At 41.7% G+C, this 27,597-nt stretch overlaps 3 protein-coding genes across 17 annotated transcripts in view; 2 read left to right on the top strand and 1 right to left on the bottom strand.

Annotated features, from left to right (window-relative positions):
- The first annotated feature begins 452 nt into the window (after window positions 1-452).
- LSM14A (LSM14A mRNA processing body assembly factor) lies at window positions 453-19,299 on the top strand. 8 transcript variants are annotated; one of them, XM_085589431.1, is made up of 10 exons: window positions 453-812; window positions 8,374-8,537; window positions 9,736-9,868; window positions 10,828-10,947; window positions 12,459-12,635; window positions 12,941-13,003; window positions 13,600-13,779; window positions 15,202-15,373; window positions 16,214-16,442; window positions 17,506-19,299. In XM_085589431.1, exons 1-10 carry the CDS (start codon window positions 692-694, stop codon window positions 17,581-17,583), a joined length of 1,437 nt encoding a protein of 478 aa, XP_085445557.1. In that variant the 5' UTR covers window positions 453-691; the 3' UTR covers window positions 17,584-19,299. The 8 variants fall into 8 exon arrangements, with proteins under 8 accessions (XP_085445557.1, XP_077642385.1, XP_021392376.1 ...); XM_077786259.2 differs by having other exon boundaries at window positions 17,502-19,299; XM_021536701.3 differs by having other exon boundaries at window positions 10,825-10,947.
- An 85-nt stretch (window positions 19,300-19,384) lies between these two features.
- SS18L2 (SS18 like 2) lies at window positions 19,385-20,765 on the top strand. Its single transcript, XM_021536704.2, has 3 exons — window positions 19,385-19,471; window positions 19,550-19,626; window positions 20,214-20,765. The coding sequence occupies exons 1-3, from the start codon at window positions 19,403-19,405 to the stop codon at window positions 20,299-20,301; spliced, it is 234 nt and encodes a 77-aa protein (XP_021392379.2). The 5' UTR covers window positions 19,385-19,402; the 3' UTR covers window positions 20,302-20,765.
- Window positions 20,766-21,313: 548 nt separating this feature from the next.
- Window positions 21,314-27,597, bottom strand: part of GARRE1 (granule associated Rac and RHOG effector 1) — a 59,721-nt gene continuing 53,437 nt past the window's right edge. For 6 of the 8 annotated variants that reach the window (XM_021536702.4, XM_085589424.1, XM_085589425.1 and 3 more), the window contains 3 exons: window positions 26,801-26,935; window positions 24,646-24,724; window positions 21,314-24,227 (listed from right to left, as the gene is read on the bottom strand). In XM_021536702.4, coding sequence (XP_021392377.2) covers window positions 23,910-24,227; window positions 24,646-24,724; window positions 26,801-26,935 — 532 coding nt within the window. In that variant the 3' untranslated portion in view covers window positions 21,314-23,909. The remainder of the gene's footprint in view (window positions 24,228-24,645; window positions 24,725-26,800; window positions 26,936-27,597) is intronic. The other 2 variants (XM_021536703.4, XM_085589427.1) reach the window with 2 other exon arrangements.

The raw sequence follows: 27,597 nt of genomic DNA, 5'->3' as shown, positions 1-27,597 counted from the left end.
TCCTGCGGTTCTCCACGTGTTGTCCACTGCCCGCGGGGGTCCCCAGGATTTGCAGTTCAACGACCGGGCCCCTCAGCACCCCGAAACCCCACCACAGCTGCTGTCACTGCCCGGCGACGGCTCAGGGGCTGCGCCAGGGCCGGGCTGCGAGCGACGGCACCGGGGCACCGGGGCGCCGGGGCCGGCCGGGCCGAGCCGAGCCGAGCCGGGCGGGGCCAAGCGGTGCCGAACGGGGCCGAGCCGAGCGGTGCCGAACGGAGCCGAACGGAGCCGGGCGGGGCCGAACGGAGCCGAGCGGGGCCGAGCGGGGCCGAAGCTCCGCGCTCCGCTCCCGCCGTCGCGCGCGGGACCCCGACGCCGCGCCACGACGTTCCCGCCCCCAACTCAGCGTCCCCGCCCGCAGCTCTCGCGAGAGTAGCCGCGCTCCCGGCATGCACCTGGCGGGCCGGGCCGGGGGGGCGCTGTGAGGGAAGATGAAGGCGGCGGCCATGTTGGGAGCCGCGGGGCGCGGGCCGTGTTGAGCGCTCCGCTGAGGGCTGTGCCGAGGGTTCCGCTGTGTGGGGAGCGGCGGCTCGGGGCGGCAGGCGGACAGCGCCTACTACGACTCAGGGTCGGGCTTGCTTGGCTGCTTGTGCCTGGCAAGGGGCCCTCGGCAGCGGCGAAGGGGTGTCCGTGACCGAGAAGCAGCGCCATGAGCGGGGGGACGCCCTACATCGGGAGCAAGATCAGCCTCATCTCCAAGGCTGAGATCCGCTATGAGGGGATCCTGTACACCATCGACACCGAGAACTCCACGGTGGCGCTGGCCAAGGGTAAGGAGCGGGCCCGGCGGGCTCGGGGAGGGGCGGGAGGGGAGCGCGGCCGCGGGACGGGACCGAGCGAGGGGCCGGGGCCGCGGCGCTCTCCGGGCGCCGAGGGGGCCCGGCGGGCGGCCCGGAGCCTGCGGGGGCCCGGCGGAGCTCGATGTGAGCCCGCTTGGTCCCGGCGGGGCGGCTGCGGGGGAGGTGGGAGCGAGAGGGGGTCTGGCTGTGGGAGCGGCGGCGCTGCCCCTGTTCCCCGCTCCGGGAAGGGACCCGCGCCGAGAGGAGCCGGGGCTGCTCACAGGTGTTCTGGTAGACTGCAAGTATGAAACCCGTGGCGGTGGAAGCGGTCCAGAGCTAGTGCGTGAAAGGCAGTAGGAGGGGGAGGCTAGAAAGAGGTTTTCTTTGCATCGTTAAGAATTTCAGATCTACAGGGTATAGGGCCGTGTATGACTGCGTTGCTCTGCATCTTAGGACGGCAGAGAGCTCGGGTCTGGAGGGAATCCTGAGTGCGGGACTACCGACAAAAGCTGAACGCAAGCTGTTAATTTTGGAGGTGTATGGTACAGTGTAGTTCGAAATGGTACGAGAATGTTACCGGTCAGAAGACACCTATGTGTGTGTGTGTATATATATATATATATGTATATGTACACGCACACGCATCTCGAGAAAGAGAAGGGATCTTTGTGAATGTGTAAGAAAGTTAGAAAGACAGGTTTACTGAGAAGGGAGTTGTGGGCAAAAAAGAGAATTTTTGAAACTGGATGTCCGAGGGACTTCAGTGTTTCTCATGCATCATAATTCATTCTCAACGTAAAACATTAAGTCAGAACTTTTAATAACTTCTTTATAATAGATTCTGCAACACTCAGCACTCTTTTTCTTTACACGTCTTGCATCTGTGAAGTCTTGCTAAGCAATCCAAATTCATATGTAAAAGCAGAGAGTCTGTGCAGCCATTAGGTAAGAGGAAAAATTAGTCGTTGTGTAAATGAAATATTTGGCACAGAGAGGATTCCAGAGCTCGGTTCCTGGCCGATAGGAAAGGCTTAACGCCGGTCTGTTCCGTTCTGCACAGCTGCCCTGGGTGCTGGTGCATACCATGTGTTCGCTTTCGCTGGCCTTTGTGGTTATTCTTGTTTGTGCGCTGTGTCACTTTAAGGCCTTCCCTCCTCGCAAGCAACACCCTCCCCCCGTTATTGTTTAAGAAATAGGTTACTCTGTTTTGTAAGTTGCGATACGTGGGCTTTCAAACACCTGACAGTGGCTTTGGTAACAAGCTTGCACACTTCACTTAAGGGGCAGTTAGCTTTCACTTTGTGATTTTCACTTACTTCTAAAGTTGCCTTTAGGTTGAATTGCCTGGCTGGAGTTGTGTTATCTACTTTGAAAGGACAGCGGATTTTGGTTTATACAAGTAAAAGCTGGATATTGTGATTAAGAATAAATGTTCAGAAATTCCAGTTGCATGCTGTGATTGTTAAGGTTTGTGCAAAAGCACATAGAAAAAGAATCCTATCCTTGAGGACCTTGTGATAGTCTTGTCCAAAATTAGACTAATTTAGTGCTGACCAAGGCAATTTTGCATGACTTCTCAAGAGTGGTTAAGTCATGTTGTGGTGTATCTGCCAGAGTGTACATATTTAAGGTAGATCAAACTACATTTACAAGTCTAATCTACTGTCTTCTCATAGCTCTCATCAATAATGTAAATCTAAACTATTAAATTTACTTTAATAAAACTTGGCTGAGTTAGCTGAAAAATGTGCATTTTGTAGTAGTGTTATGATTCAGAAGAGAATAAACCAGTATTTCTAGACCACATGGAACCAAAAATCTTGAGATTAACGTGGAGCTGCTAACAACCATATGGTTTCTGTCCTCAATGAGCAGAATGCTCAACTCAGGAGTACTCAGGTTTCTGCAGGTTTAGGCCATTGAATGTATATGATAGTGTATATATGTAAGGTGGCAGGTGTGCTTAAAATTATTGGCCAGGTCTGTTTGTGAAAGAAGCAGAACTTGTACTCTAGCTGTGAATATGTTGATCAGGTAATAGTTACCTCTTCTTCTTGTGCTGAATCCAGAGTCAAACCAGAACTGTTTAGTGTGACTCTTGACCACAATTGTAAATTTTTTTTTTTTTTTTTTTTTTTTTTGCCAGAGAGCAAAAAATAACCCCAAAAGACTTGATGCTTTCAGATGCTGAGTAGTGTAGTGTGTGTGACATGACTGTTCCCTGAATTGAATGCAGGGACCCTTAGCATTATTTGTATTCTAACTGAAGATGCTGAAATGGTGACATGAAGTGCAAAAGTAGAGGTAGGGTCTGTTCTTGAATAACTACAGATTTGCCCAACCATAGGATTTGTGTGGGCTAAATCAAAGTCAGAGATTAATCTCATGAAGTTGTATTCATGGAATGCTTTCATTCATCTTAAATTGTTGAGGGTTTCAGACAGAAATGAGATTTCTAGGTTGCCAGCACAGACTGTAGTGCTTCCTTACTGGGGCAATCTGCTCTAGTTCTCTAATCAGCATTTTGTTTACAACCTGGTGATCTTTTCACTAAGTGAAACTTGTGGCCTCTGTCTCACAGTTAGAGAAAGATAAGAACTGTTAAATATTGAGCATAACATTTTTAATCTAAACTGGAGTCTGATAAAGTGAAGTGATGCATCCTTTCACAAAGTGTGTAAGTGTATAGTTATTTAAATAGCAGGGGAAACACCCATCCATAATGGATTCCAAGCACTAAGCAGGCTGTGCAGATATTTGAGGTTCTTAAATTTTATTGGTGCATATGTTTTCTTTGGATCAATAACTTTTCAGAGACAGTGTCTGGAATCAAAACCCACTCACCTATTGTCAAGTCTCAAGTTAAAATAACTTGAAATATCCTTCTAGTTCATTGTTCTAGTTAACACTTAGTTTTTTAAAAATTAATTATCTTTTTTTTAAACATTAGGCCCAAACAGTTTAAGATGAGTTTGCAAGCTATGGTTATTTAGTTTTCTTGCTGGAAAATGATTGCTGCTCTACCTGGGGCATTTACAGAATAATCAGAGTGCTTGATCTTAAATGTTGTGGCATTAAAAAGGAGATGTGATCTTTCATATTAGTTATACACAATGCTTTTCTATTTCAAGGCGCTGATTTAGAGAGAGTTGTTTTTAATGCAGGTAAGTTGTGTAAGAACAACCATATTGTGTCAGAAAAAGCTTTGTTCTTTCAACAACAGGGAATCCTTAGGAAAGTGAGTATAAAAACCAGAATTATATATTGTTTCTGCTATAATGCATCAGTTCTCACTTAGCAACTCTTGGACCTCACTTAGCATTTGGGACCATGATAATTGATAGATACTAATGAAATAGCTTTTGGTTATTTTACGTGGTTAAACTTCTGACATTTTCAGCCATCTGTGATAGTGTTGTCCATGGTATAATGACACATCCAAAGGAAAATTTCCCTTTCAGACTTCTACAGAACATTATTTGCAGGTGAAAGACTTAAAAGTGCAGACAGAGGAAAGTTGAAATCCTGAGCTTGAGCTCATTTGGGGGTGGGAGCAGGAAAGGGGAGGGTTAAATTTCTATCAGTTGTTTAGGAAAGTATTATTTAGTCAGTTAAGTAACATGCTCCTTGGATGTCTTGAAGGTTAGGGCCTGTGTGCCAAACCAAACTTGGGCACAATATGTCACAGCAGAAAAATTCCTCTTGTCAAAGCCTGCTCCATCTCCCTGCAAGTAAGGGAATGCAGGCTGAGGTAATTGTTCTGGAGGAATGAGCTGCTGTGGTGTGCAGGCGTCGCAGCATGCTTGCAGTGAAAGGCTGTGATGTTTGGAGAGGTGGCAGTTGAAATGACTTGTTCAGCTGTGGTGGTCTCCTTTTAGTAGTCATGCTCCTCCTGGTGCCTCAGGAGCAGGGAGGAGCTGCTTTCTGTGTGAGGAGTGTCAGTGCTGTGCCCAGACTGAACTCCCTGGTTGCAGGAATTCACCTTGTGGGGGAGCAGAGTCCCCTTGCTAGTGGAGTCAGGACTCTCACTTCTGATTAACATTCTAGTTAGTTTCCCTGTGTTAATCAACAAGTAATCTATTAACTGACAGGGAAAGTTGCAATATTGCCATTGAATGCTACAGTAGTATAATTTGGTAATGTACAATATCATATAGTTGTGATATCACATTTAAAATCTGTACAAAAATTTGTTCACAGCACTTTAATATGAAGCTGGTGGAATTACTTGGGCACAAGTATACAGATTAATAGGTTCAAGAGAGTTAGTTATTTTAGCTAGCTACTGACTTGTGTGTATTTACACTGACAAAAAATAAGTTTGCTTTTAACATGTACTGCTTGTCCTTTTGTTTGCAAGTCCTTAAGCCAGTTTAGATCTTTCAAAAACAACAGAAAAAAAACAATCCTGAAATAGAAAAGGTAAAATGAATAGATTTAATGCAGTTGTAACATTGTCTTCCACAAGACAATATTTCTGTGCTTATTTTAATTTCATCTCACTCTTCAGTATTTTGGTCTATATGAGCTACGGCACCTTGTTCTAGAGCAAGGAGATAGTCTGAGGGAATTCCCCAAGAGTCAGAGCTGGACAGAGCTCTAAGCCTGCTGCTGCTCCAATACCTTATGCTTTTGATACTCTGGCAACTTAGTATTTCTGAGTATGAGAAAACATGGTAAAAGCTGTTTCTTTTTAAAATCCTGCTATACTGGCCACTTCTGATACTAGACTTCATACTTTCATGAGCTCAGATTGTGTTAAATCCTAACCTAAGCGAGGAAAACGGAAACTGTCAAGGTAAGTATGCCTTTGCAATATACAAAAAGTACTTTCAACTCCTTAACACTACCCTGAAGGACCTGATTGGGGTGGACTCGTTAAGCAGCCCTTCCGAAGATCACCGCCCTCGCAGTTCTGGTTCCTGCTTTGAAAGGAAGTTGGACTTGGAGTGGTTATATTGGTTGCTTGTGGTGAGAGAGCAAGTCTGAACTGCAAATCAGGGGACTTAGCTTACCCCTCTCCAGCAGAGCAAATCTTCATTGGATGAAATTGTGTTTGTATTTTGCAGAAGGCTGTGATAAAACCAGTTCGATTTGGGGCAGGGGAGAAGTAAAGGAAGAGTTAAACTTCAGTAGCAAACTTTAGTAACAAGTCTTAATATGTTTTATTGTTAAACCATTGGCAACCCTATCAGTGTCTTGAGTTAGACTGCATAGACAGTTGAATCTGTTAAAGATGAATTCTAAATTTTGGCACTGAAAAACTTCTTTTTGATGTTATGGTAATTTCACAGTGTGGAGAAAGACATTGTTTTTGAACATACACTAAAATCCCTTTACTTCTTTCAGCGCGTCAGTAGATGAAAGTCTGGTGGTTTCCTTTTTTTATTGGTTTAGAGTGGAGAAAGGTAATTGCTAGGTGTTAGAACTATTCCTATATGTGTCATGGGGCATTAGTATTAATATTAAAATACTTGCCTGTGTAGTGTGGCTCTGACTTAAGAGAAATACTTTTAAAGCATGTTTCTTCCACAGTTCATCAGATTTTCATTTCCATGTAAAGGCAAGATGAACCCCGCCAACTTACTACCCTTTCCCTGTGGTGTTGCTATAGAGTAGTTTCTTTGCATTATAGAGAGAGTAATCCTTTGGTAACTTACTGATCATACTCTGGCCATTTTTGTGCACCTTTGTAGAGAAAATGGCTCCTAGAGAAACCGCTTCAATGTGGGACAGAGAGAAGCAGTACAAAATCAGCTTTGGTTTTACTTACCAAGGCAGTAGGTCAAATGTTGGCATGAAAGTCCAAGATAATTTATTAGTTATCTGATAAATAGAGTATAAGATGGCCAGAAAGTGAGGGTTGATCCATGGTCAAGATTGTGAAATAGAAGAGCCTGGTGAATAAAAAGCAATGGAATGAATTGACCCAGGAATTCAGATGACCCACTGATAATGTTATTAAGCTACTGTGCATTACTTTAATTTCTGCAAATTCTTAAGCTCCAGACACTTTTTTTTCTGTAGAGGAAAAGAAGACAGATTCCTTTCGTAACAAGGACTGACATTAACTGAGCACTGTGTGCCTTTTTACATTGCTCACACTTTGTAGTACCATTCAGAGCAGACTTTCAGATGCACAGAAACAGAAAAGATAATGAAAGTCAGCTCACTAGATGATACATGAACAAAATAATTGTAACTACTTAATGTTATTTTTCTTTGTAGTGTGGGCATGATCTCTCTACCTCTGAATTATGCTTCTTAAAAAGATTTTAATACCTGACTGTTAAGCTCTGTTTATGCAGTATCACAAGAAGCAACAGTGACGGAAGATGGCTGGTGCAGCCTGAGAAATGACTCAGTATCATTTATACATCTCTACAGGAGACTGCTTTTCTTGACTAATGATTCTATGGCTGCAAATAAGTGCCTAATGATGTCTCCAAAATGTTGATGCATCTGAAAATGGAGGGAAATCTAATTCTGGTAAATTAAAGCAAAATACGGTTTCTTTTTCCTTGGCATAACCTGTACCTTGCAAAGCAAACAAACACTTTTTAAAAAGCTGGAGCAAAAACAGTCATGAGGGATTGTTAAAGCTGCTACAAGTTGATGAGATTGTGATTGAATCTGACTATCATGATGTTGGGGGTCTGTTATTTTGTCCTCTCTGGTTTCAATCCATTGTTTATAGTTTTTGCTTACATAACTAGCCCTTGAAGACACATCTCTTCTTCAGTTATTTGTTTTATTTGATACTCACCCAGGGTTGGCTGTCTAAGGGTGGGGCAAAAGTTTCTGAGAGGGCAGTGACCATAAAGTGATGGCATCCATGTACAGTGGTAGTGATTATATGTAGTGCAAAAGGAAGAGCTTGATTGCCTCATTGCTGTGCAGTGAAAACGCTGTTGGAATTCATTCATACAAGGAATTTAATGTCTTGGTATGGTGCACACTAGGAAGATAGTTATGCCCCAGTGAGTTTACTTAATTTGGCAGAGATCATATGACATGAGCATTGCACCAGCAAGAAGAAGGCATTTTGCTTAGGGAACATTTTATATACATACCACAGAATTCTTGTTGTTTTATTAAATTTTGAATCTGTTGAGAAATTAACATTTGGTAATTTTTAATATTCCAGATTTTAGTAGTATTAGTGTATTTTTCCTGTTTTGCAAATACAGAATAGGACGTATGTAAACTCATGTGTTCCTTGATTCCATAGGATTGACTTACCAGCCAAAAAAACCTGCCTTGCTGCTTCTCCTTACCCTCACAAAACAGTTGAAATATTTAGCATGTAATTAATAGCATAAGTGATGTCTCAGTCTTTTGGCTTGGGTTTTAACTCAAATTTTTTTAGCTTAAATTATTGTTTGTCTGAGGAGAGTTGATAATGATAAAGAATATGATGCCTATTCAATAAGCGTTTTTCTCTCAATTAAATTTTATTCTTTTTATTTGAAGCTGTTGGTCTGCAGTATGATTGAAACCCTTTTGTTGAATGTGGGATGTTTCATTTCTTTCCTCCCTTCCCCCCGTGCAGTTCGCTCCTTTGGTACAGAAGACAGACCAACGGACAGACCCATCCCGCCTCGCGATGAGGTCTTCGAGTACATCATATTCCGTGGCAGCGACATTAAAGACCTGACTGTCTGTGAGCCACCAAAACCTCAGTGCTCCTTGCCACAGGACCCTGCTATTGTTCAGGTAAGTCAAAACAGAGCTGTCAATAATTGTTGCTGAAGAAGTAACTTGCTAGCTTAAGTGCTCTCTGGCTGAGTGTTTAAAAACTAGTGTTCATCACTGTAAGGTTCACAATCCAATGTGAAGAGCTCTGGAAGGATTTTCTCCTTTCAGTCTTCAACTGTGAAAATGAATGTTGAAATCTGACTCTAGCACAGTGCACTACATACCAAAGCTGCTGTCATTTCAAAACCAATTAATGAACTTTTGGAGGTCTTGATGCCCTTTTTGAAAGGGATTTGGCTTACGACACATGGTTCTTCAGAAGATCAGACTTGGTATAAATTAAACGGAGTAGATGCTGAAATATCTCCAGATAATTAGTGGCTTTTGTTTGCTTGTTCGTTTTATTTTTGTTTTAATGTTCAACAGCTTTTGCTAACTCTTACTTTAAAGTGTTTCATCTAGCTATGTTTTTAAAGAGGCTTCATACTATAAGGCAGTTACTTGAATAGTGAGTACTGGGTTTCTGAGGGGAAAGGAATTTACAGCTAGAAGCTTTCAGATTTAATTAGTCTGTCATTTTGTAGTAAACAGACCGATAAATAATTTTCTCAGAAATTTGTTGGCTCTTTGAGTGGGCTTACGGAATATCTTAAAATTATCCCTGAGAGCAAGAGGAAATCTGTTGCTTCAAATGGATATCAATAATCCCATGTAATACAATTCATCTGCTTTATCTATTCTATAGGATAAAATTCTTGAACTTCTTATGATGTGCCCTTGCATTTCTCCAAGGAATTTTATTAAATTTGCTGAAATCCCTCTGTCAGTTGTAGTGAAGAACGGTGAAGTTGCATTACTGTGAACCCCAATTAAAGTGATAGCCTCAGCCTCCTCCAGTATGCTTGGGTGTCTTTTTGTACCTGTGGGGTTTGAAACTTCAAGGAAAAAGATAGGACACTTCCTAAATTTGTCAACAAAGCTTGTATGTGTGTGTTGGACAAGAGAGTCCGGTGTCTGAGGTTATAGGGAAAAGATTGCAAAGTTTTGTGTTCTGTTTCTCCAGGTCTGTGATGGTGGAAGGGTAGAAGTGCTTTCTAAGCTGTGCATATTGTAAAAATGTTTATTTTAGAGTCTCTACATGTCTAACCTCATAGATCTATTTCCTAATTTTGGTGTAGATATGAATTTTTGCTAGCGTGTTGTGTTTTGTCTTTAGTCTTCACTAGGATCTTCAACTTCATCTTCGTTCCAGTCTGTGGGGTCCTATGGTCCTTTTGGCAGGATGCCTGCATACAGTCAGTTCAGCCCGAGCCCGCTGGTGGGGCAGCAGTTTGGCACTGTGGGAGTTGGTAGGTTCACTTTGGTTACCCGGTGTTTTCCTGGGAGTGAAGCTCTCTGTGTGCAGACAGTAATCACTGCTTAGAATTTCATCTGTGTCTAATCCTAAGGCAGATTCAAAGTCTTCCATCTCTGTTAGTTCTGCAGTTTAGCTCCAAAGTAGAGAGTTCTTCATAGTTTTTGCATTTTAAATCAAAATAATGGATTGACATCTAAACACCTATCTCTGAGGGACCAGTACTCATTATATTTCACAAGTGGTAGAGGCAGCCCCTCCAGAAGCCCCATAGCTGTGCCATTGGGTTGACCAGGTGCTGTGTACCTTAACTAAGGATTTGGATTATTCAGCAACCATGTGCCAGTGCAATCCTCCAGCTGTTTGTGAGGTGCTAGCTAGGTAGGAAATAGATGCTGGAAGTATTTGTGAGCTGCATGGGCTAGTTGCTCCTTTAGGCTGCACATTCTCTCTGAGACTCACCAACCAACTTTACTTCATCCCTGAGAGTTCATTTCACAGTTTGGTTTTTCTCATAGGAACTTACAGTCTCATAACTGTTCCAGCAGCAGTGTTACTCCTAGTACTGAAAATGTTAGCCATGCAAAAGAAAGGCTGTAGAATTGACTGTAATTTTATATCAATTAGTAAGATGTGGCAGTCATATTTTTGCTGAAAATATCTTAAGTGGAAATATATACCAATAACATGCATGGCTCTGTAAGATGACTGTGTTTTGTTAATACTTGCGATGGTGAAGCTGGAAGTGCTCTTTTATTTTTCATTTTACATTAAAAAAGTCAACATATTAGTCTATGTGCATACATCTGTTAGATTAAACTAAAACTCTATGGGAAGGGCAGACTTACGTGTACTTTCGAATAACTGCCTAATAAAGCTTCACTAATCATTTACTGCTAATTTTAACAAAAGTCTAAACCAGATTTTACAACTATATTATTTGTTTCAAAGCAGGAGCCTCTTTAACATCTTTTGGAACAGACTCTTCAGGCAGTGCTAACATGTCCCAAAGCACTGCAGTTGGTTCTGCGTTTACAACAGATGCAAGATCACTAAAAACACAGATGTCTCAAGGTAAAATCTTTTTTAGTGACTTCAGTCTTTTTTGATGAGTTGTGTCCATGTGGTTTTGGTGGTTGCTAGAAATGCCAACCAAACAGCTGAATTCTCTCATGAAAACACTTGGTATTAAACCCAGGAAACACTGAGAGGCTTTATGTTTGCTCTTTAAACGTGTTTTCTCTCCATCTTGGAGTGCTGCAGGTAGTAATCCATGTATTGTTACCCTTAAAGCACCTGTTCTGAGAAGTAGGGCTTAATTAAGTGAAATAGTGTTAGCAGATACACATGGAAATTCAGTATTTAGTTTTCTTAATAACATGGCAGAACTGCAAATACTTCATACTGAGTGAAATGGGAAGTCCATCAGCTTAAATGCAAATGTTGTTAACATTGCTCCTTAAAAACCCAAACCCCATTATTTCCTGCTCTTCCACTCTTCCTTGCTGTCAAAGTGTGTGTGCTGAGATATAATCCTAATGCTGTTTTTAAATTATGCAGTCATGTTAAAAGGCAAAACACTTAGAGCAAACAGTTTTTTTTCCTAAATTCCAGGTGAGATTTGCATACTCATTAGGAGTGTTTCTAGGACCAGTTGAGTGGGTTGCCAAAAAATAGGTTCTACTTTGTTGGATTACTTCAAGGGGTAAAAATATGCTGAGGATTTCTTTGTTGAAATAGAAGTTTGGTTTTCTGCAGTTAAAGCCTTACGATTTGTGGACATGTATGACTTACGCTCCAGGTGAGCATACTTTCTTCCACAACATTTCCTGGGGTTTTCTGAGTGTTTGCTTTTAGAAATATTTTTTGTCTTTGTCAATTGCAAGTATGGTATGGTTGGATTTATTGTTTTGTTCATGAGCTTTTGTGGGTTTGGTTTATTTTTTGTTTTCCTTTTGTTTTGTAATGAAACAGAACCTTGTTCTTTTACTTACTGGGACTTGAGTATTATTCTAATTTCTTAATAGATTTACCTATTTGATGTTGTAAACTTGTCTGGCTGCATCAATGGCTCCATTGTGGAGGTGCCTGCAGCCCCTCGTGCTGCTGTGTGAGCAGTGCTGTGTGGGGCAGCTCCCACAGCTCCTTCCCCGCCCTGAGCCCAGCCCGTGCCGCTGTCCTGGCACGGGCAGGGATCCTGCAGCAGCGCCCGAGCAGCGTCACAGCTGCCTTTGGGAGCAGCCTCTTCCCACTTGGCATCCCAGGGAGGCGGAAGGAGCATTTTTACCTCCAATCAATGCCAAAGTTTGATACCACAGCTAAATGTACGTTGTTAATGGGTTGGTAAGGATTGGGTGTCTTATCCGTTATTTCTTTTTAGACTGAGGGAAGGGGCATTCCAAAACATCCTTTATTCTGAATTAGTACTCTGAATTAGTGGATCTGATGGTGCAGAATTTTTTTTGAACACAGCTGTCTTGACTGCCAAAGGAGATAAACCTGTCAGTCTAGATTGGTTGAGATCTGTAACTCACCTCTGTAGATGAGAACTAACCCTGTGGGGTTTGGTTTTATTTTTTCCCCAGGTCGTTCAAGCCCTCAGATGGACCATTTGAGAAGGAGTCCCACCATGGAACAAGCTGTACAAACAGCTTCAGCCCACCTGCCCACTCCAGCACCAGTTGGGAGGAGGAGTCCTGTACAAACCAGACCTTTGGTGTCTGCAAGCCAAAAATCCCTAGAGAGCCAAGAGCACAGACGAGGTAGCTTTGCATAGTTTTCATACAGCTTAATTCCTTCCATACACATACAAAGTGCCCTTTTAAAGGGTAGTGCATAGGAATTTTCCTGCTGTCTTATTGCTAGGCTGGCCAGCAGAGACCTGGATTAGATACATTATTTTTAAATTTAAGTATATATTCTAAATTCCTTTTTTTAAATTTTATTATTTAAACATGTTCCTTACATTTATAGGTTTGGATTTTTTTAAAATCTGAATTATATATACAGAAGTGTGATCAAACTACCTAATTGGATAAACAAATCATGTTTTTATTTCCAACTTTAGCTGAAGCACACAAGGTTTCAAGATCAGAAAATGAACTCAGAAATGAAAACAAACGACAAATTGGTAAATCATGTTTTGAGAAATAGCTATAATTGCTTTCAGACCAATAAGTTTTTTTAAAATTTTCTAAAATACATAAATTATTTCACATTCTACTTTGAGAAGGTAACAACTTTGCATTGAGCCAGAAGAAGACAAGCAAATTAAGTCAGCATTAAAGAGAAAAATCTTTTCTTGTTGTTTTATACTTAAGCAATCAATTTAAATAAAAATATAAATCAAGTATATGTTTCTATAATGGCTTTATAAACATAATAGTATGAAATAAAAGCCTTTCTAGAAAAATATTTGACTGAAAAGCCACTAATATTTTAACTTGTCGTTAAAAGCTTTTGGAAGACTTCTAGAGAGTCTTTTAACACACAAATTTAGTACTGTTATGCTTTCTGTGTCACTGTCATTGTTACTGTGAGTGAATTTACAAATTACAAGCTGCTCTGATGGCACTTTAAACAACAGACATTTTCTTCCTGCATTTCTGAAGTCCCAACCTGTTACCCCAGGAATTGGAAAGTAAACCAAAAACAAAACACCCTCCACCATCCTCAGAGAAAAGCCAGTCCACAAAGCAAAACCAAACAAAATTTCCCTCTTTTCAGTTCCAGGTGCACCTGCAGTACGGAGAGGCCGTGGAGGTCACAGAGGGGGCCGAGGAAGATTCGGTATTAGGAGGGATGTTCCAATGAAGTTTGAGAAGGACTTCGACTTTGAAAGTGCAAATGCGCAATTCAATAAGGAGGAAATTGATAGAGAATTTCATAATAAACTTAAATTAAAAGGTAAAACAATTTTGATTTGAGCCTGGAAAAACTGTGTCTTGCTGTTTTGACCCTTCCTTGGAGAACAACTCTTGAAAGGCATATAGTATTAAATCTTGTTTGCAGTCATTAAAAAATAAATTCAAAAACAAATTAATAAGTAATCATATGTTAATTGAATACTTGGGTCACTGTTTGAGTTTTTAACGAATTTTAACTAGCAGATATCATCTGTGAAGTTCTAACAAGTCTCTTAAATATGCAGATTGCTTACCCAGAAGTCCAAATTATGTTTATTACTTTAAAGTTCTATAAAGAAAATTAATGTTTTAGGTTTTCAATTATTAAGCCAAAATTATAATGTCAATCATAGACCAAAAGCAAAGGAGTTTGGGATCAGAACTTCATTGTAGTACGTAGGAGAGCTTGTTTGAAAGGGTCTAGCATTTCCTTGCTTTTATCCTTTTCCAGAGGAACACAGGAGTAGTTAAAAACCATGCTGCCAGCATTCATTTTCTAGCAGGCTTCTGTTTTGATTACCTCATTCTCTTGTGACCAGCCACCTGTTTGTTACACTGCTGCTACTATTTTTGGACAAAATTGCTGTAGGTTAATACAGTGAGTTCCCCATTTCAGTGAATGATTGGCTAAAAGCTGGGAAACAAAAGGTGGGAATAAATGGCCAGATTTCAGTGTAGAGTAGAAACACCAGTTGCGTCCCAGAAGATCTGCCCTCTGGTGCTCACCTGTCTTTTTGGATCATTTTTCAATCAGTTGATGGTGTGCTGTTGATACTTTTTTTTCAGTATAATAAAGCGAAAAGGGAGTACTAACCATAAATAGCTATAGAAATGTTTGTGAGTGTGGTAGTTCTTGTGTGTGGTGTGGAAAGATTCAGCTGGTTATCTTGAAGTTTATGCACAGCATCATGGAATTTAAGGTGTAGACGTTTAGAAATGAGATTTGAAGATAGTAATAGCTGCCGGTGTAGAACTGTCAGCATCGTTTTCAGTACCAGTTAAAACACCGAATTGAACTTGAGACAATATTAGGAAGTAAATATATTATAAAGTCAGTATGCTGGTCCTGCTTCTCAAAGGAGATGACAGCAAAACCAGAAGACAAAGGACAACAGGGATGTACAAAACCATGGGATGGCTTTTAGGAGGATTCACTGAATGAGGCTCTTAAGCCCAGGAAGGAGGTAGCTGAAGACAGAAGAAAATAGATGGGTATCAAGTCTGTTCTGCTGCAGGGTTTTTTGGTAACTAAACCCACAGGAAGCATAGAAACCTCCAGACAGCAATACATCCTAATTTACATGTCAAATTATTTGATTTCCACATTAAATTATTTTTGTAGCATTCAGTATAGTTCTTCTCTGATTGGGAATAACTTAACAGTGCTGGTTTTTAAGACTTCTGTTTACTTTTTATTTTCCAGAAGATAAACTTGAGAAACCAGAGAAGCCTGTAAACGGAGAAGACAAAGGTGATTCAGGTGTTGATACCCAAAATAGCGAAGGGAATGCTGATGAGGAAGATCCACTTGGACCCAATTGCTACTATGACAAAACCAAATCCTTTTTTGATAACATTTCCTGTGATGACAATAGGTATGGCCTGCAAGGAGAAGCTTGTTAGTCTGCTTTATGCATGTTTATATCATAATGTCAGTGGTACTCATTACAATCAACTCTGAATCAAAGGTGATTAGAGCTTATTTTCACATGCAGCTGCCAAAAATAAAATGGAAATAAGAAGCACAAAATTTCTTTGTGGGCAGGTGCAATACGGTCATAGGAAGGTATTTTAAGTGTTTTAGAGCCATGCTTTTAGAATTTAATGCACAGGCTCTAGTGCATAAGAGTAAAGTATATACTAAGATTTACTAAGATGTGGAGGGGTTTGTTTGTTTTGCTTTGCTGCTAAATTAACACTTCAGTTAAAACAATTATGACCCTGCTGTGGTAATGGTTTCTAAGCAGATTATATAACTGTCTCAGCCAGTAGTGTTGTTCAAATGGGCAGATAGCATTTCAGGAAAATTAAAGCTTATCTTTTGCTGCTGCCTTTTTATTAGACACGATGATGTGGATTGCTGACCTATTTTGACTTGCAGGAGGGGAGGGGGAGTTGGTTGTACTCAGAGCCAGATAAACTAACATCTGTAACTGTAAACTGTTTCTTGCTTCAAATGATACTGTGTGCAGAGGCTGCAGAGTGTTCTTTTCAATATGGCAAACTCTTAGAGCGTTATTAATATCTAACTAATGACTCTGTACCATATTCCTTCTTGATGAGTCCAGTGAGCTGTGGCAGACACCTGGGTTCTTGTGGAAGGGATACTGTGGAGATTTGCCACGTGATTGATGTATCGTTTTTAACCTCACGGGCTTTTGGCGGCTCTCCCTTCCTTCCCAAGCGTTTCTCAGCGATCCGTGTTTGTGCTGCAGGGAGCGGCGACCCACCTGGGCCGAGGAGCGGCGGCTGAACGCCGAGACCTTCGGCATCCCCCTGCGCCCCAACCGCGGCCGCGGCGGCTACAGGGGCAGGGGCGTCATCGGCTTCCGAGGGGGCCGAGGCCGGGGCGGCGGCCGGGGCGGCTTCACCGCCCCCCGCGGCTTCCGCGGCGGCTTCCGAGGGGGCCGTGGAGGCAGGGAGTTCGCTGACTTCGAATATAGGGTAAGCTGCACTGCGTGCTGCTCTGACCCAATCCTCTGTTCTGGGAAAGGAGTGGTCAGGATCTCCTGCTTTTAAATCTGATGCTCAACTAGAGCTTCTTGAGCGGTATTTTGCAGGGGTTCTGACTACCTTTTTGAAAGTCCGTTAATGCTGAAATTTTAGTTACGTGGTATCATTTTACTACTAACAACCAAAACAAAAATTGCTTTTTGTCACATGCCCTTGAGTAGCTATTTGATAGCTGGCACTGGGGAGAAGAAAAAGAAGGGGAAAAAAAATTCAACAGATTGAATGCATGTGTTAGAGCTGTAACTTGCAAGCATTTTTCCAAGCAATATTGTAAAATATAAAGAATGAGAACAAATAATTTAACTTGCTTCCATTGTGCAACAAACTTCTGAATTGTTCGAGAATGAGCTGGCACAAATCTTATAGACTGGTGTACTGGTTAGGATCAGTAATAAAGACAGCTATCCAGATTGGTTCAGATAAACTAGGCTTTTAGAGTTCTGACTGGGACAGAACAACAACTTCGGCTAGTTTACTGCATGAGCAGTTAGAGTTTTGCAAACAAGAATCTCTGGTTTTTTTTAGTAGAAATTTTAATTTTTTTTAATGAAAAAAATGGGGGGTACATCACAGCACATTTCTCTCTGTAGTGAGACATCCCTCAGCTGTTCCATGATTAGTTTTCAACAGTTAGTCTTATGACTTTAAGAAACTTTGGGTAGCTGAACGTGAATGGAAATGAGGGATTGAAGATCAGCAGTTTGAATTTCTGAACAAGAGTTTTGCTGCCTTCCAGTTGAGTAGGAGGTGGTGCAAGGGCTGAGGATTTGTGCTGTGCTTTGTATTTGGAGTGATGAGCTGCTCTACTCAGTGCCAGACTGAGGGGGTTTGACTAGATGCCAACCTGATCTCCTCTGGAGGTCTCCTTTCTGCTGCAGGACACGGGGAGCAGCCAGCACAGCACAGCTGCTCCCAGGGCTGTTGCCCAGATTAGTTTGTAGGGTTTGTTTTGCAAAATGAATTTTAACAGTGTGCTTTTGTTTCCTCTAGAAAGACAACAAAGTTGCTGCGTAGTCTACAAGAAAGCTACAAACCAGGTGAACGTCTAGATCTTCTTGAATCAGAGAATTAGTTTTGATCTCTGCAAAGAATGAAGTTAATTTGCTGTATACTTGTCACCAGCACTGGGATTTAACTATTTAATTTCAAAGGGGTGTAATGCAGTTACTTTTGAGAAATGGCCATCTTTGAAAACAGTAAGCATTAAATATATTTGAGACAGAAGGATAAGTAATTTCTTATGTATAGTTAATTATAAGCAGTACTTCGATGGAGTTTTAAGTATTTTTTCATCACTGAAAGGATTTTTCTTATTACTAAACTGTATTTGATAATTGCTTCAAGTTGTAAGGACAATGGTATGCAGAAGGCCGTCGATACTGTGAGTGTTTTGACCCACCGAAGGTTGTTTTTTGGAAATCCTGTAAAATCCCTTTTGAGGTAGTTGTTCTTGTATCAACTAGGGTGCTGGACAGTAGAAAACTTGCTTTGTCAGTCAGATATGTACACACAGTAAATACTGTTTCTTAGGCAAAGGAAAGTTTTTATATAGTTGTAAAATTCCATTATATCCCATTGCCAAAGAAACATTACAAACTTTGTATAGCTGTATAAAAAGCAACTAATTTTTTAAAGAATAAACATTTTTAAGTCGGTAAACATACTGTTATTGCAGAAAGTTGATATGCTGAAGAACACTGAATTAGTTGGGTTTTTTTTCTTTAGCAGCTTTTCAAGCTTAAATGTTTGATTTTATATTTGGACTATAATGAAGTTTTGAAAATGTTCTTCCATTACACAAAACTGGATACACGCTTCACTGCTCTTGCAAGAATTTGATTGTGTAGTTTCTGGCATATCACAGGATTTGACCAAGTTAAGGAGATATTTTCAAAAAAAGGAGACAAGGAATTTTCATATGTCAAGATTTGCAATTAATTTTATTTAGTGAGAAATATTAACTTTTTTTAATAAAGGACCAGGCACATGAGTTGGTGATTCTCTTGGAATGCCTGGGATAAAAGTCTGTCTCCATTTATCATTTCTTGAAAAGTTAACTTTGTTGTAATACCTGTAGACATGAGCAATTTAAAGAATTCTTAGTGTTTGAAGTTGTTTGCATTTTGATAGACCGTAGCTTGGAGACATTGAGACTCTGGTTCTAACACCACGAAGTCACAAATGACAGTACGGACTTTTTGCCAATTCTGGATAACTAGTTGCAACTTTCTGATATGCTGAGATAGAAACCTGGTCATTTGTGTCTGTGTATGTATATGAAGGCCACAGGAATAAAGGGATCCAAAGATTACATCACTTTGATCTAATTTGATGATTTTTTTTTTTTTTAACTTCAGAATGTTCAGTGGTGATAAAGATGTGAAAAACTGCACTGTTGAAAAATTGGAATATTTAAAAGTGGTTGATAGAATCTTAATTTTATAACTTTTGTATAGCACTACAAGGAAGTATTTTGTAATTGGTTTCCTTATTAAGGTCAAGTATTTGACAGCTGTAGAAGTTAGATAACATTGTTTAGTAATGTTTTTGCATGTTTTAACAACTGCCTTTTGGGATCCACAAGTCACGATTCTGAACACCTGTTGAGATTTTTGACCGTAGAGGCAAGTGCTGTCCTGTTGCAATAACTCTTTACTGTCCGAGGTGTTCCAGCTGTAAATACCCGGGCCGGGATCCGCGGGCTGGGGGCAACCCCTTCGTAGCCGCGTCCCGGCCGGCCAGGCTTTCTGTTTTTTATTCTAAACCAGAATAAACTGTTGGTACCAGCGCTGGGCGGCCGCTGTTTGTTGCGCGGGCCGGGCGGGGCGGGGCGCGCGGCTCCCGGCGCGTGCGCGCGGCGGGGGCGGGCCCGCGCCCTCAGCCGCGCCGCCATGTCCGTGGCGTTCGTGCCCGAGCGGCTGCGCGGCACGGCCCAGGTGAACCAGGACACGCTGCAGCGGGTGAGCCACGCCGGGCTGGGACGGGACGGGACGGGACGGGACGGCCGGGGCGGGTGGTGACCGTGCTGTTTGCCGCAGCTGCTGGAGGAGAACGACCAGCTGATCCGCTGCATTGTGGAGTACCAGAACAAGGGCCGCGCCACCGACTGCGTGCAGTGAGTGACCGACGTGGGCGGGCGGGGCGGAGCGCTGGGGCCCAGCTGCGGCAGCGGGCGTGAAACGCGGCTCCCGCGGCTTTCCTGCTGCTACCAGGGAAATGCGTCTGGGTTTACAAAGGGCTTTCCCCAGAATCGTTTCCAGAGACGTGTAAAGCACGGACGGAGCCTGCCGCCTCGGTCAGGGTGTTCGCTCAGCGCTGCTGTGGCGGCCGCTCTGCCCTCCCTGCCGTGTGCGGCACACCGAGCCTGTCGCAGCCTGACGGCGGCGGCGCCGCAGCTGCTCGGGGCAGCCCGACGGGCACCTCGCTCCTCTCCTGCTCCGCTGCCCCTCTGCGGCTCTCAGGGCTGCGGGCTCAATGTCCACTTCCCATCGGACTTGGGTGGTCGCACACGCTCGACTACCGAGTGCAGCTCAGCGCTCTATATCGGGCTTCAGAATAAGAACACTAAATTTCCCCTGATTTATTATTCTAGTTTGCTTTTTTTTCCCTAACTGCAAATACTGATCAGAGTATACGAGTGGAAGAATGGGTAGTTGTCCAGAAAAGAACGTCTCCCAGATGCTGTGTTTCCTCCTTTCATAGGTACCAGCATATCCTGCACAGGAACCTCATTTATTTAGCTACAATTGCTGATGCCGCTCCGCCCAGGACGCAGAAGCCTGTAGACTGACTGCAATACCTGGACATGAGCAGTGCTGCTTTCAGAGACTGTAGAAATAGTTTAGAGTCCCACTTTGAAAGCCAAGAAAGTGGGTTTGAAAAAAGCAGGTAAAAAGTGATTCATACTTCTGTGTTTAAAATGTGAACGTAGTTATTCAGTGTAGTATTAGGGCAGCTTTTCCCCTGTTACTGTAACTAACACAGCTTAAGAATGATAATTACCACATTCCCTTTTCCCTCTGAAAAACTCCAGTGTACTTCTGGGAATAGCCTGGTTGTGAAGACAGCACTAAAGGAAGCAGAGCCCATTTCATGAGTAAGGTTCTATAATAACAAGGTAAATGTTACTCTAGGTGACTCCTACCTCCAACATGATGAAGTGAGGCATATGTTCCATATATAAAAGCAGTAGACTCTTGTATCCTGTATCAGAACAATTGTGCTAAATAAACTGAAGATGTTCATGTTCTAGTATATTCTGAATTAATATACTACATGAAAAAAAAAGCTACTCCATGCTTTAGTTCAAACAGAAATGTTAACTTTCCAAGGACTGGTAGGACTGCCACACCACTCGGCAATTATGTGTAAGGCAGAAACCAAGCCATTATTTTAGAAGCTTTTGCCCAAGTTTACTAAGGCTTTTTCTCCATGTTTGAAATGCTCTGTAAACAAGTCAATTCTTGCAAAATCAGAATGGGTTCATGTGCTTCCTGGGTACTGTCAGCACTGCTGGCCAGCTGCATGCATGTGTGCTCCTATCCACTAAGGAAGAAAGCAGCTTTGCACACCCTGCATACAGCATTCCAGTGCCACAATTAACACACACTCACCTCATAGCCCTGATCACAGCACGGAGGGGGACAGAGTTTACTACCATCAAAGTTACTGACGCTCTGATTTCTAAAAATGTGATTTTGGCAATGCTTACCTGTGCTACTGGTTCAGAGACCCTGGTGAGGCATTGTCTGTACCACATTCTTCTGTGACATCACTTGAGAAAGCAGCTTTAAAGATTGGACTGTGCATGAAGTTCATTTTTATATGATAGAGTCAGTAAGTAGGCAGTTGACAATTTTCAAACCGTTAAATAATCCCATGTTAATGTAATAAGATCTTTGTTTACAAACTGAAGTTACAGTTTAAGGTGCTGCTCATTTTCAGCAAGGTGCATATTTTAAACAGGTATGACCTATTAAATGTATATCTTTAATAAAGCAAATAGTCTACTTTTACAGAAGCTTTAAAATACAAACTGTACAGTTCCAGTTCAGAAGCATTAGCTATTCACAAGAAGCACTGCAATAAGGGTAAGTTAACTAAGCACCAAACCCTTGCACTTGGCAGTGTAAGTGAAGTTTAAGGGCAAGACTCATTTGCCAAGTGCAACAATTCTTAAAATTGCCAGTGTTCAGAACAATCGGAAGCAAAGGACAGAGTAGCACCCACGTGGTCAAAATGCAGACAAACTTTCTTTGTTTTCACAATTCACTTATGTAGGTCCAGAAACTTGCCAGCATTTGTAGTTATGAATAAACTGCAAAAACTATAGCAATCATTTTGGCACTTATTAGAAAAAAAGGTCAAAATTAAGTTGGATTTCATTAACTTCCATTTTCGTCTTAGTATGAATAACCAAGTAAGTACAGCCAAATTTGGGATTTAATATTAGGTCTAAACAACAAGATTTAGGAAACTCAAAACCATTCATGAAGTTAAATAACCACTAACGTTTTCAGTGGAAGGTTTTCAAAATTATAGTAGTACAGACCATTAACAATTTACAGACAGAAGCCACACTGATTGTGCAAAGCACATTACTGTAAAAAGTCTATGTACAGCAAACAAATCTTTGTAAACATGGTAAGTATGAAGTTTCAGAAAACATGGTGACAATATCATAAATACAGGCAACATTGGCATCCTCAAACAGCACAAAAGGTAACAATTTGGGCCTGCAAATAGAGCCCGTCACCCTACAAACAAAAAAGGTGGATGGGTTTTAAATACCCAAATGTTTAATAGTTTTAGTGTTGTGTATACTTTTTATTTATATATATATATATATATATATAGTATTTATTTTTTTGGTATCTTCAGATATAGATGTACTTAGTTTGTAAAACCAAAACCAAAAAATGTGCTTTATCTTCATTGAAAAATTATGTAGTTAGAACTAATAACCCATTTTACTAGTAGTTAACGTATTAGAATGATATGACTTAAGAAAAATACAAAAATAAGATTAATACTGTCAAAACTCTTATACCAGAAAATACTGTGGTTTTTAGACTCTTTCAAAGATGAAATATGAAAATTTAAATAAGCTCTAACTATATAAAGAATCTTCTGTAATCTCAATTCATATACAGTGGGATAGGTATACATATATTTACCACTGTTCTTGAATTTATAAGCACCAGTCACTCGCCCCGATCCACTTTGGTTGGAAGATTATTCCTAATTCCACAGGTTCACTTATTGGCACATACTGACTGCAAATAATTACTTTATCCTTTAAAAAAAAATAATGTTCTTTTAACTAACTGCTACCCCACATTTCAGTTTTAGTATCTTCTGAGCCAGCTCACAATTTTTAATCAACTGTAGCATCTGAAATAAGACTTTAAATAAATGCAAGTAGTCTCTTAGCCTTTGCTTTCACAAACTGTGGGAGCACCGTGTGGATAATGCCTTTGGCCAAATGCAGCCACAGGACACAGGTGTGTGAGAACCAGGGTCCCGCTGCCCACACAGGTGTGTGAGAACCAGGGTCCCGCTGCCCACACAGGTGTGTGAGAACCAGGGTCCCGCTGCCCACACAGGTGTGTGAGAACCAGGGTCCCCCTGCCCACACAGGTGTGTGAGAACCAGGGTCCCGCTGCCCACACAGGTGTGTGAGAACCAGGGTCCCCCTGCCCACACAGGTGTGTGAGAACCAGGGTCCCGCTGCCCACACAGGTGCCATCTATGTCAAGCAGCTCAGGTAATGTTGAAGACACAAGGCTGAGTGGTTCTGCTGATCCTACAGTAAGGAAACTGCCACAAAACTCAGTTTTGCAACTGTTTCTGCAGCAGTTCCCAGATGAACTCACTTGTGTAGCACAGGAAAAGCTGCTGTTGCACTTCATTTTAAAAAAGCTGCCCACAGGCTGTAATGGAGAATACGAAGGTTCTACAGCTTGTCCTTTATAAATTTAAACACAGTGTTGAGCAAAGTGACCACTATATATTTGCTTCAACATATTCAATGTGTTTCAGTAAGATGTTTTAACTATAAATCTATATGAAAGATAGCTATAAAATACAGTGTTTCTTGTATGGTAGTCCTTCAGCAGTTCTTTTTAGAAAAAAAAAAAAAATGTCTTGAAAGTAAAGGCAACTACACATTTTTAAAAGCATTTCTACATCACAGTTTTGGGCTGTTTCATGTACACCAAACATATTGGCCATTTTTGCTCAGCACTGTAACTCAGAATCCGAGAGTTTGTCTATGTCACCCAAACCCCCTCAATCCCACACCAAGAGAGAAACAGGATATAGCCAACACAGCACTGTGAATCAAAGTAACGTAATTTTCATTTGGCCCTGTGCTGCATTTTCCAGTACAAAGAGCAGTTAGTACTGGTGCAGGTAAGATGGTCTGCGTTCGTGCTTTACTGGGAACGATTTAAAGCCCTTGTTCATCTGTTTGTGCTGGGAAGCCTGTTGGGATTGCTGCTGCTGCTGCGCGTAGGCGAAGCTGGAGGGGAGGCCGGCTGCCGGGGCGCAGTCGCTGGCCCACATGGGCGACTGGAGCATCTGCATGGTGTCGCTCCACTGGCTCACGGAGCTGCTCATGGGGTACAGGGCCGCGCTCTGGCTGGGCAGCGCGCTCGGCACCGAGGATGTGTGCTGCCACGGGGCCTTGGGAGGCCAGGTTTTGGTCTTGTTATCCTGAAAACACAAAATGAGTTGGGGGTGCTTCGATTTAGTAACAGAATGCTGCTTTTTGGAGACAATACTTAACACACCTTATCACCTCCTTGAGATATTTTCACAAGATTAGTTTATTATTTGAAAGCCAAACTGATGCATACTGGTAACACTCTCAATTCTTAAACCTGTTAAAAAACATTTGCTTCAGCTTGATGCACAGTGGCCCCACTGAAAGGGAAAAAGCAAATTATTTCCACTTTTAGTACAGTAAGCTTGGTGACTGACAAAAGCATCTCATGCTACTTGAGTGCAGATGGTTTAGCTTTTCACTGAAGTAAACAATCTGGAGATACAGATGCTTTTCCAGCTGACTGCCTCACTTAGCCCCACCCCAAATGCCAGCAGAAGGGACCAAGCAACGCCACGCTGAGCTCACCTGACTGCGGTCATCTGCTGCAGAGAGGAGCGGGGGCGATGGCAGCGTGCTGGGTTCCTGTTCACCACTGCTGTGTTTTCTGCCCAGAAGGAGAGAGACATTTACTTTTTGGTTTTAAATGAGTCACCCTCAATCTGCCACTGGCATAGATCAGGCAGCCTACAGTACTGTTTTCACAAACATCCAGCTTAATGTACTTTTTATACAGCACAGGTAAAAGCAACAATACAGAAACTGTCAGGGACATGACAACACAGTGGTTCTTGGAGCTACAGCTTCAACATTTTTGTAGAGGTGAAAGGAAGCTGGGATAGACTTTTGCTCACATTCAAGAAATTTGCCAGAAATTGTGGTTTTTCTTCTGTTACCTACTCTTGTGGCTAGGCTTCTTTTGGATTTTTAAAGTATCTTTTCTGAAATAACCTTCTATGTAAGATAAAATACCAGTTGAGGAAGTGAAACATCTGCTGAAGCACAGTAATTTTAATGAAGAAAAATGTTCTACCTTCAGCTTAAATTTGTGATCTAACACCTAGTTATCAAATAGAAATCTTTGACCACATGTGCATTCTGGAAGGTTTTTTTCCTTGGGTTTGTTTTTGTTTTGGGGTTTTTCTTCCTAGTTTTTTGTTTTGGTTGGTTGGTTTTTTTAGGAGGAGTGATTAAGGGCATGGGTTTGCATTAAAGCAGAATCTTTTATTTCATCCTTTTTGGAAAAAACCCAATCAGCATGCTCCAGTGAGGCTCCCATAGGTAAGCAGCCCTTCGCGGGTCACCCTTCTACCTCCTCTTACTGCCCAGCTTTAGCTCTGGTGTGTTGTCAGGCCCTCGCCAACAGAACGCTGTTCTTCCTGCAGGTAACAGGAGACAGTAGTACTGTTACTTCAGCTGAGGTTTTGGTCAATGAAGCACCTCTTTAGAAACTTTCTTCTGCTCTTTAGAGCACTACATAAACCACAGGCTTTTCTTGCACCATCATCAGTCTCCAGCTATCTGCTGGCTTGGCGTGTTAAGTCAGCCTTATGTGTCTGTTTTCCTTCCCTGCTGCTTTTTTTTAAAAAATACTCCTTTTTCTGTGACTGTTTATGAGATGGCTCTTTCCCATTAATTTCAATTCAACATTCATTGAAGCTCAATTTTTGTTCCCTCCCTATGAAGTCTTGGCTAAGTGTAAAGATTCAGAAAGTAGCTACTCTTATTCCACTCTGATAATACATACAAAAATAGCTCTCCAGGTAGAAACTGTGAGAAACTGCCATTTTTTTTTAATTCACCAAAAAGCAGACAATCTTGTATCTATATACTGACTCCAAATTATTCTGTGACTCCGAACATATATTTGGCCACTTATTTAATTTTTAGAAAAGACTGAAAAATAGTTTGAGAGAACAATTCCCGACTGGAATTGGGTTGGTATTCGTGCTTCATCTTGGGCCTTTTGTTACTATTGTTCTAACTACCCTCTGCTGTGCAATCACTGAGGTTCCAAAGACACCGAGCCTCCAGCCCTTTAGAAAAGCAGAATTGCTGTAATTCACACTACTGATAGCTGGAAATCCTGGCTTAGTTTTTCCATTACTGAAATTATTCACAAAGGCAGTTTGGCCTTCTCTTCCTGCTGTGAGAAACAGAGGATTAAGCAGGCATGTCTTTCCCACTCCCAGAACGGCTGCAGCAGCCAAGGTGAGAAGTCCACACCAGGGTAGTGGCAGCTTCTCCCCAGTGCCACAGGCTGCAGCTGAGGCCAGGGAAGACACCCAAAGGCACCCAAACCCACCATGTCAGGCCCAGCTGCAGCCAGGCACTCCACAAAACCACTGAGGATCTCATGAAGCCCCAGGAAGTGGCATCCAAAGGAGACTCTCATGGAAGAGGGAAAGCATCAGATCTTTCCTAGACCTTCAGTGAACAGCTGGCTGTTTGCACAGTGCTGGTTTGTACAAGGAGAAAGCTGCTAATACAGCTGACTTCCCCGGAATCCCCCAGTCCACATCACCAGTGTAGTATCCACAAAACTAGGACCTTCTTCACAAACTCATGTTTGTGGAGACTTGTCTCATTGGCAAGAACTTCCTTGGTCTGGCTACTCAAATGAAATTACATATAAACAAAAATAATCTTACAAAGTGGTCTGTTTCTATTAATTTTTGCTCACCTCCTCTGCTTTACAGCAGCAACAAGGTCTGGCCCTGAGAACATGGAGAACAAACTGTCTCCGTTAGCTGAGGAGGTCTCATCACTTGAGCTGGCAGAGTCTCCTTGAGTACCAGACCAGCTGTTTGTCACATCACTGCAAGACAGAAAGTTGTATTGGTCCTCGTATTTACAGTGCCTGGCCCAGACTGTGTGCCACAGTTGTGCTGAATCTTTGTCACAGGTGATACCTCAAATCAGAACACCTCAGTACTTGGTAAAATGTGTCAGTAATACTTTTGCTAGTTCTGAGTGGTCACATTAACTGCTCTGTCTGTTACAGCCTCTTTATATATCTTTAACTACAATAATTATATAAATTAGAACTACCTCTCCTGGTCAGGAAGGAGAAACAAGTGATGCTTGGTTTTGGAATCACTAAGTACTTGACTTTCACTGCAAAACTGAGCTAGAACACATATCCATCCTACTCTTCTACACTAGAGACTCACAGCTCTTACATTATGGACAAATGGACAGAGAATCTTGAAATGCTTCTTGTGTAGTAAATAGTTAAGTAATATGGAAGATATTAAAAACTACAAATGTGCCTGCTTTGAGGTCACTGCCTTTTAGAAGCAGGATTAAGTGGCTAAAATCTAGAAAACTGAATTCAATCAGGCTTTGACAGCATCACTTTTCATCAAAACTAGGTCTTAAAGCTGTTTTCAAATTACTCAAAGAAAACTCTCCTGAATACATCTGGGCTATAGATTCCTTATTTCCTCTGCTGGAGACACAGTCAGTATCCATGCCACT

Source organism: Lonchura striata, chromosome 11 (assembly GCF_050655825.1).
Source record: "Lonchura striata isolate lonStrDom1 chromosome 11, ASM5065582v1, whole genome shotgun sequence".
NCBI lineage: Eukaryota > Metazoa > Chordata > Aves > Passeriformes > Estrildidae > Lonchura > Lonchura striata.
The sequence above is the reverse complement of the archived record's forward strand: the minus strand, read 5'-3'. Positions and strand labels throughout refer to the sequence as shown.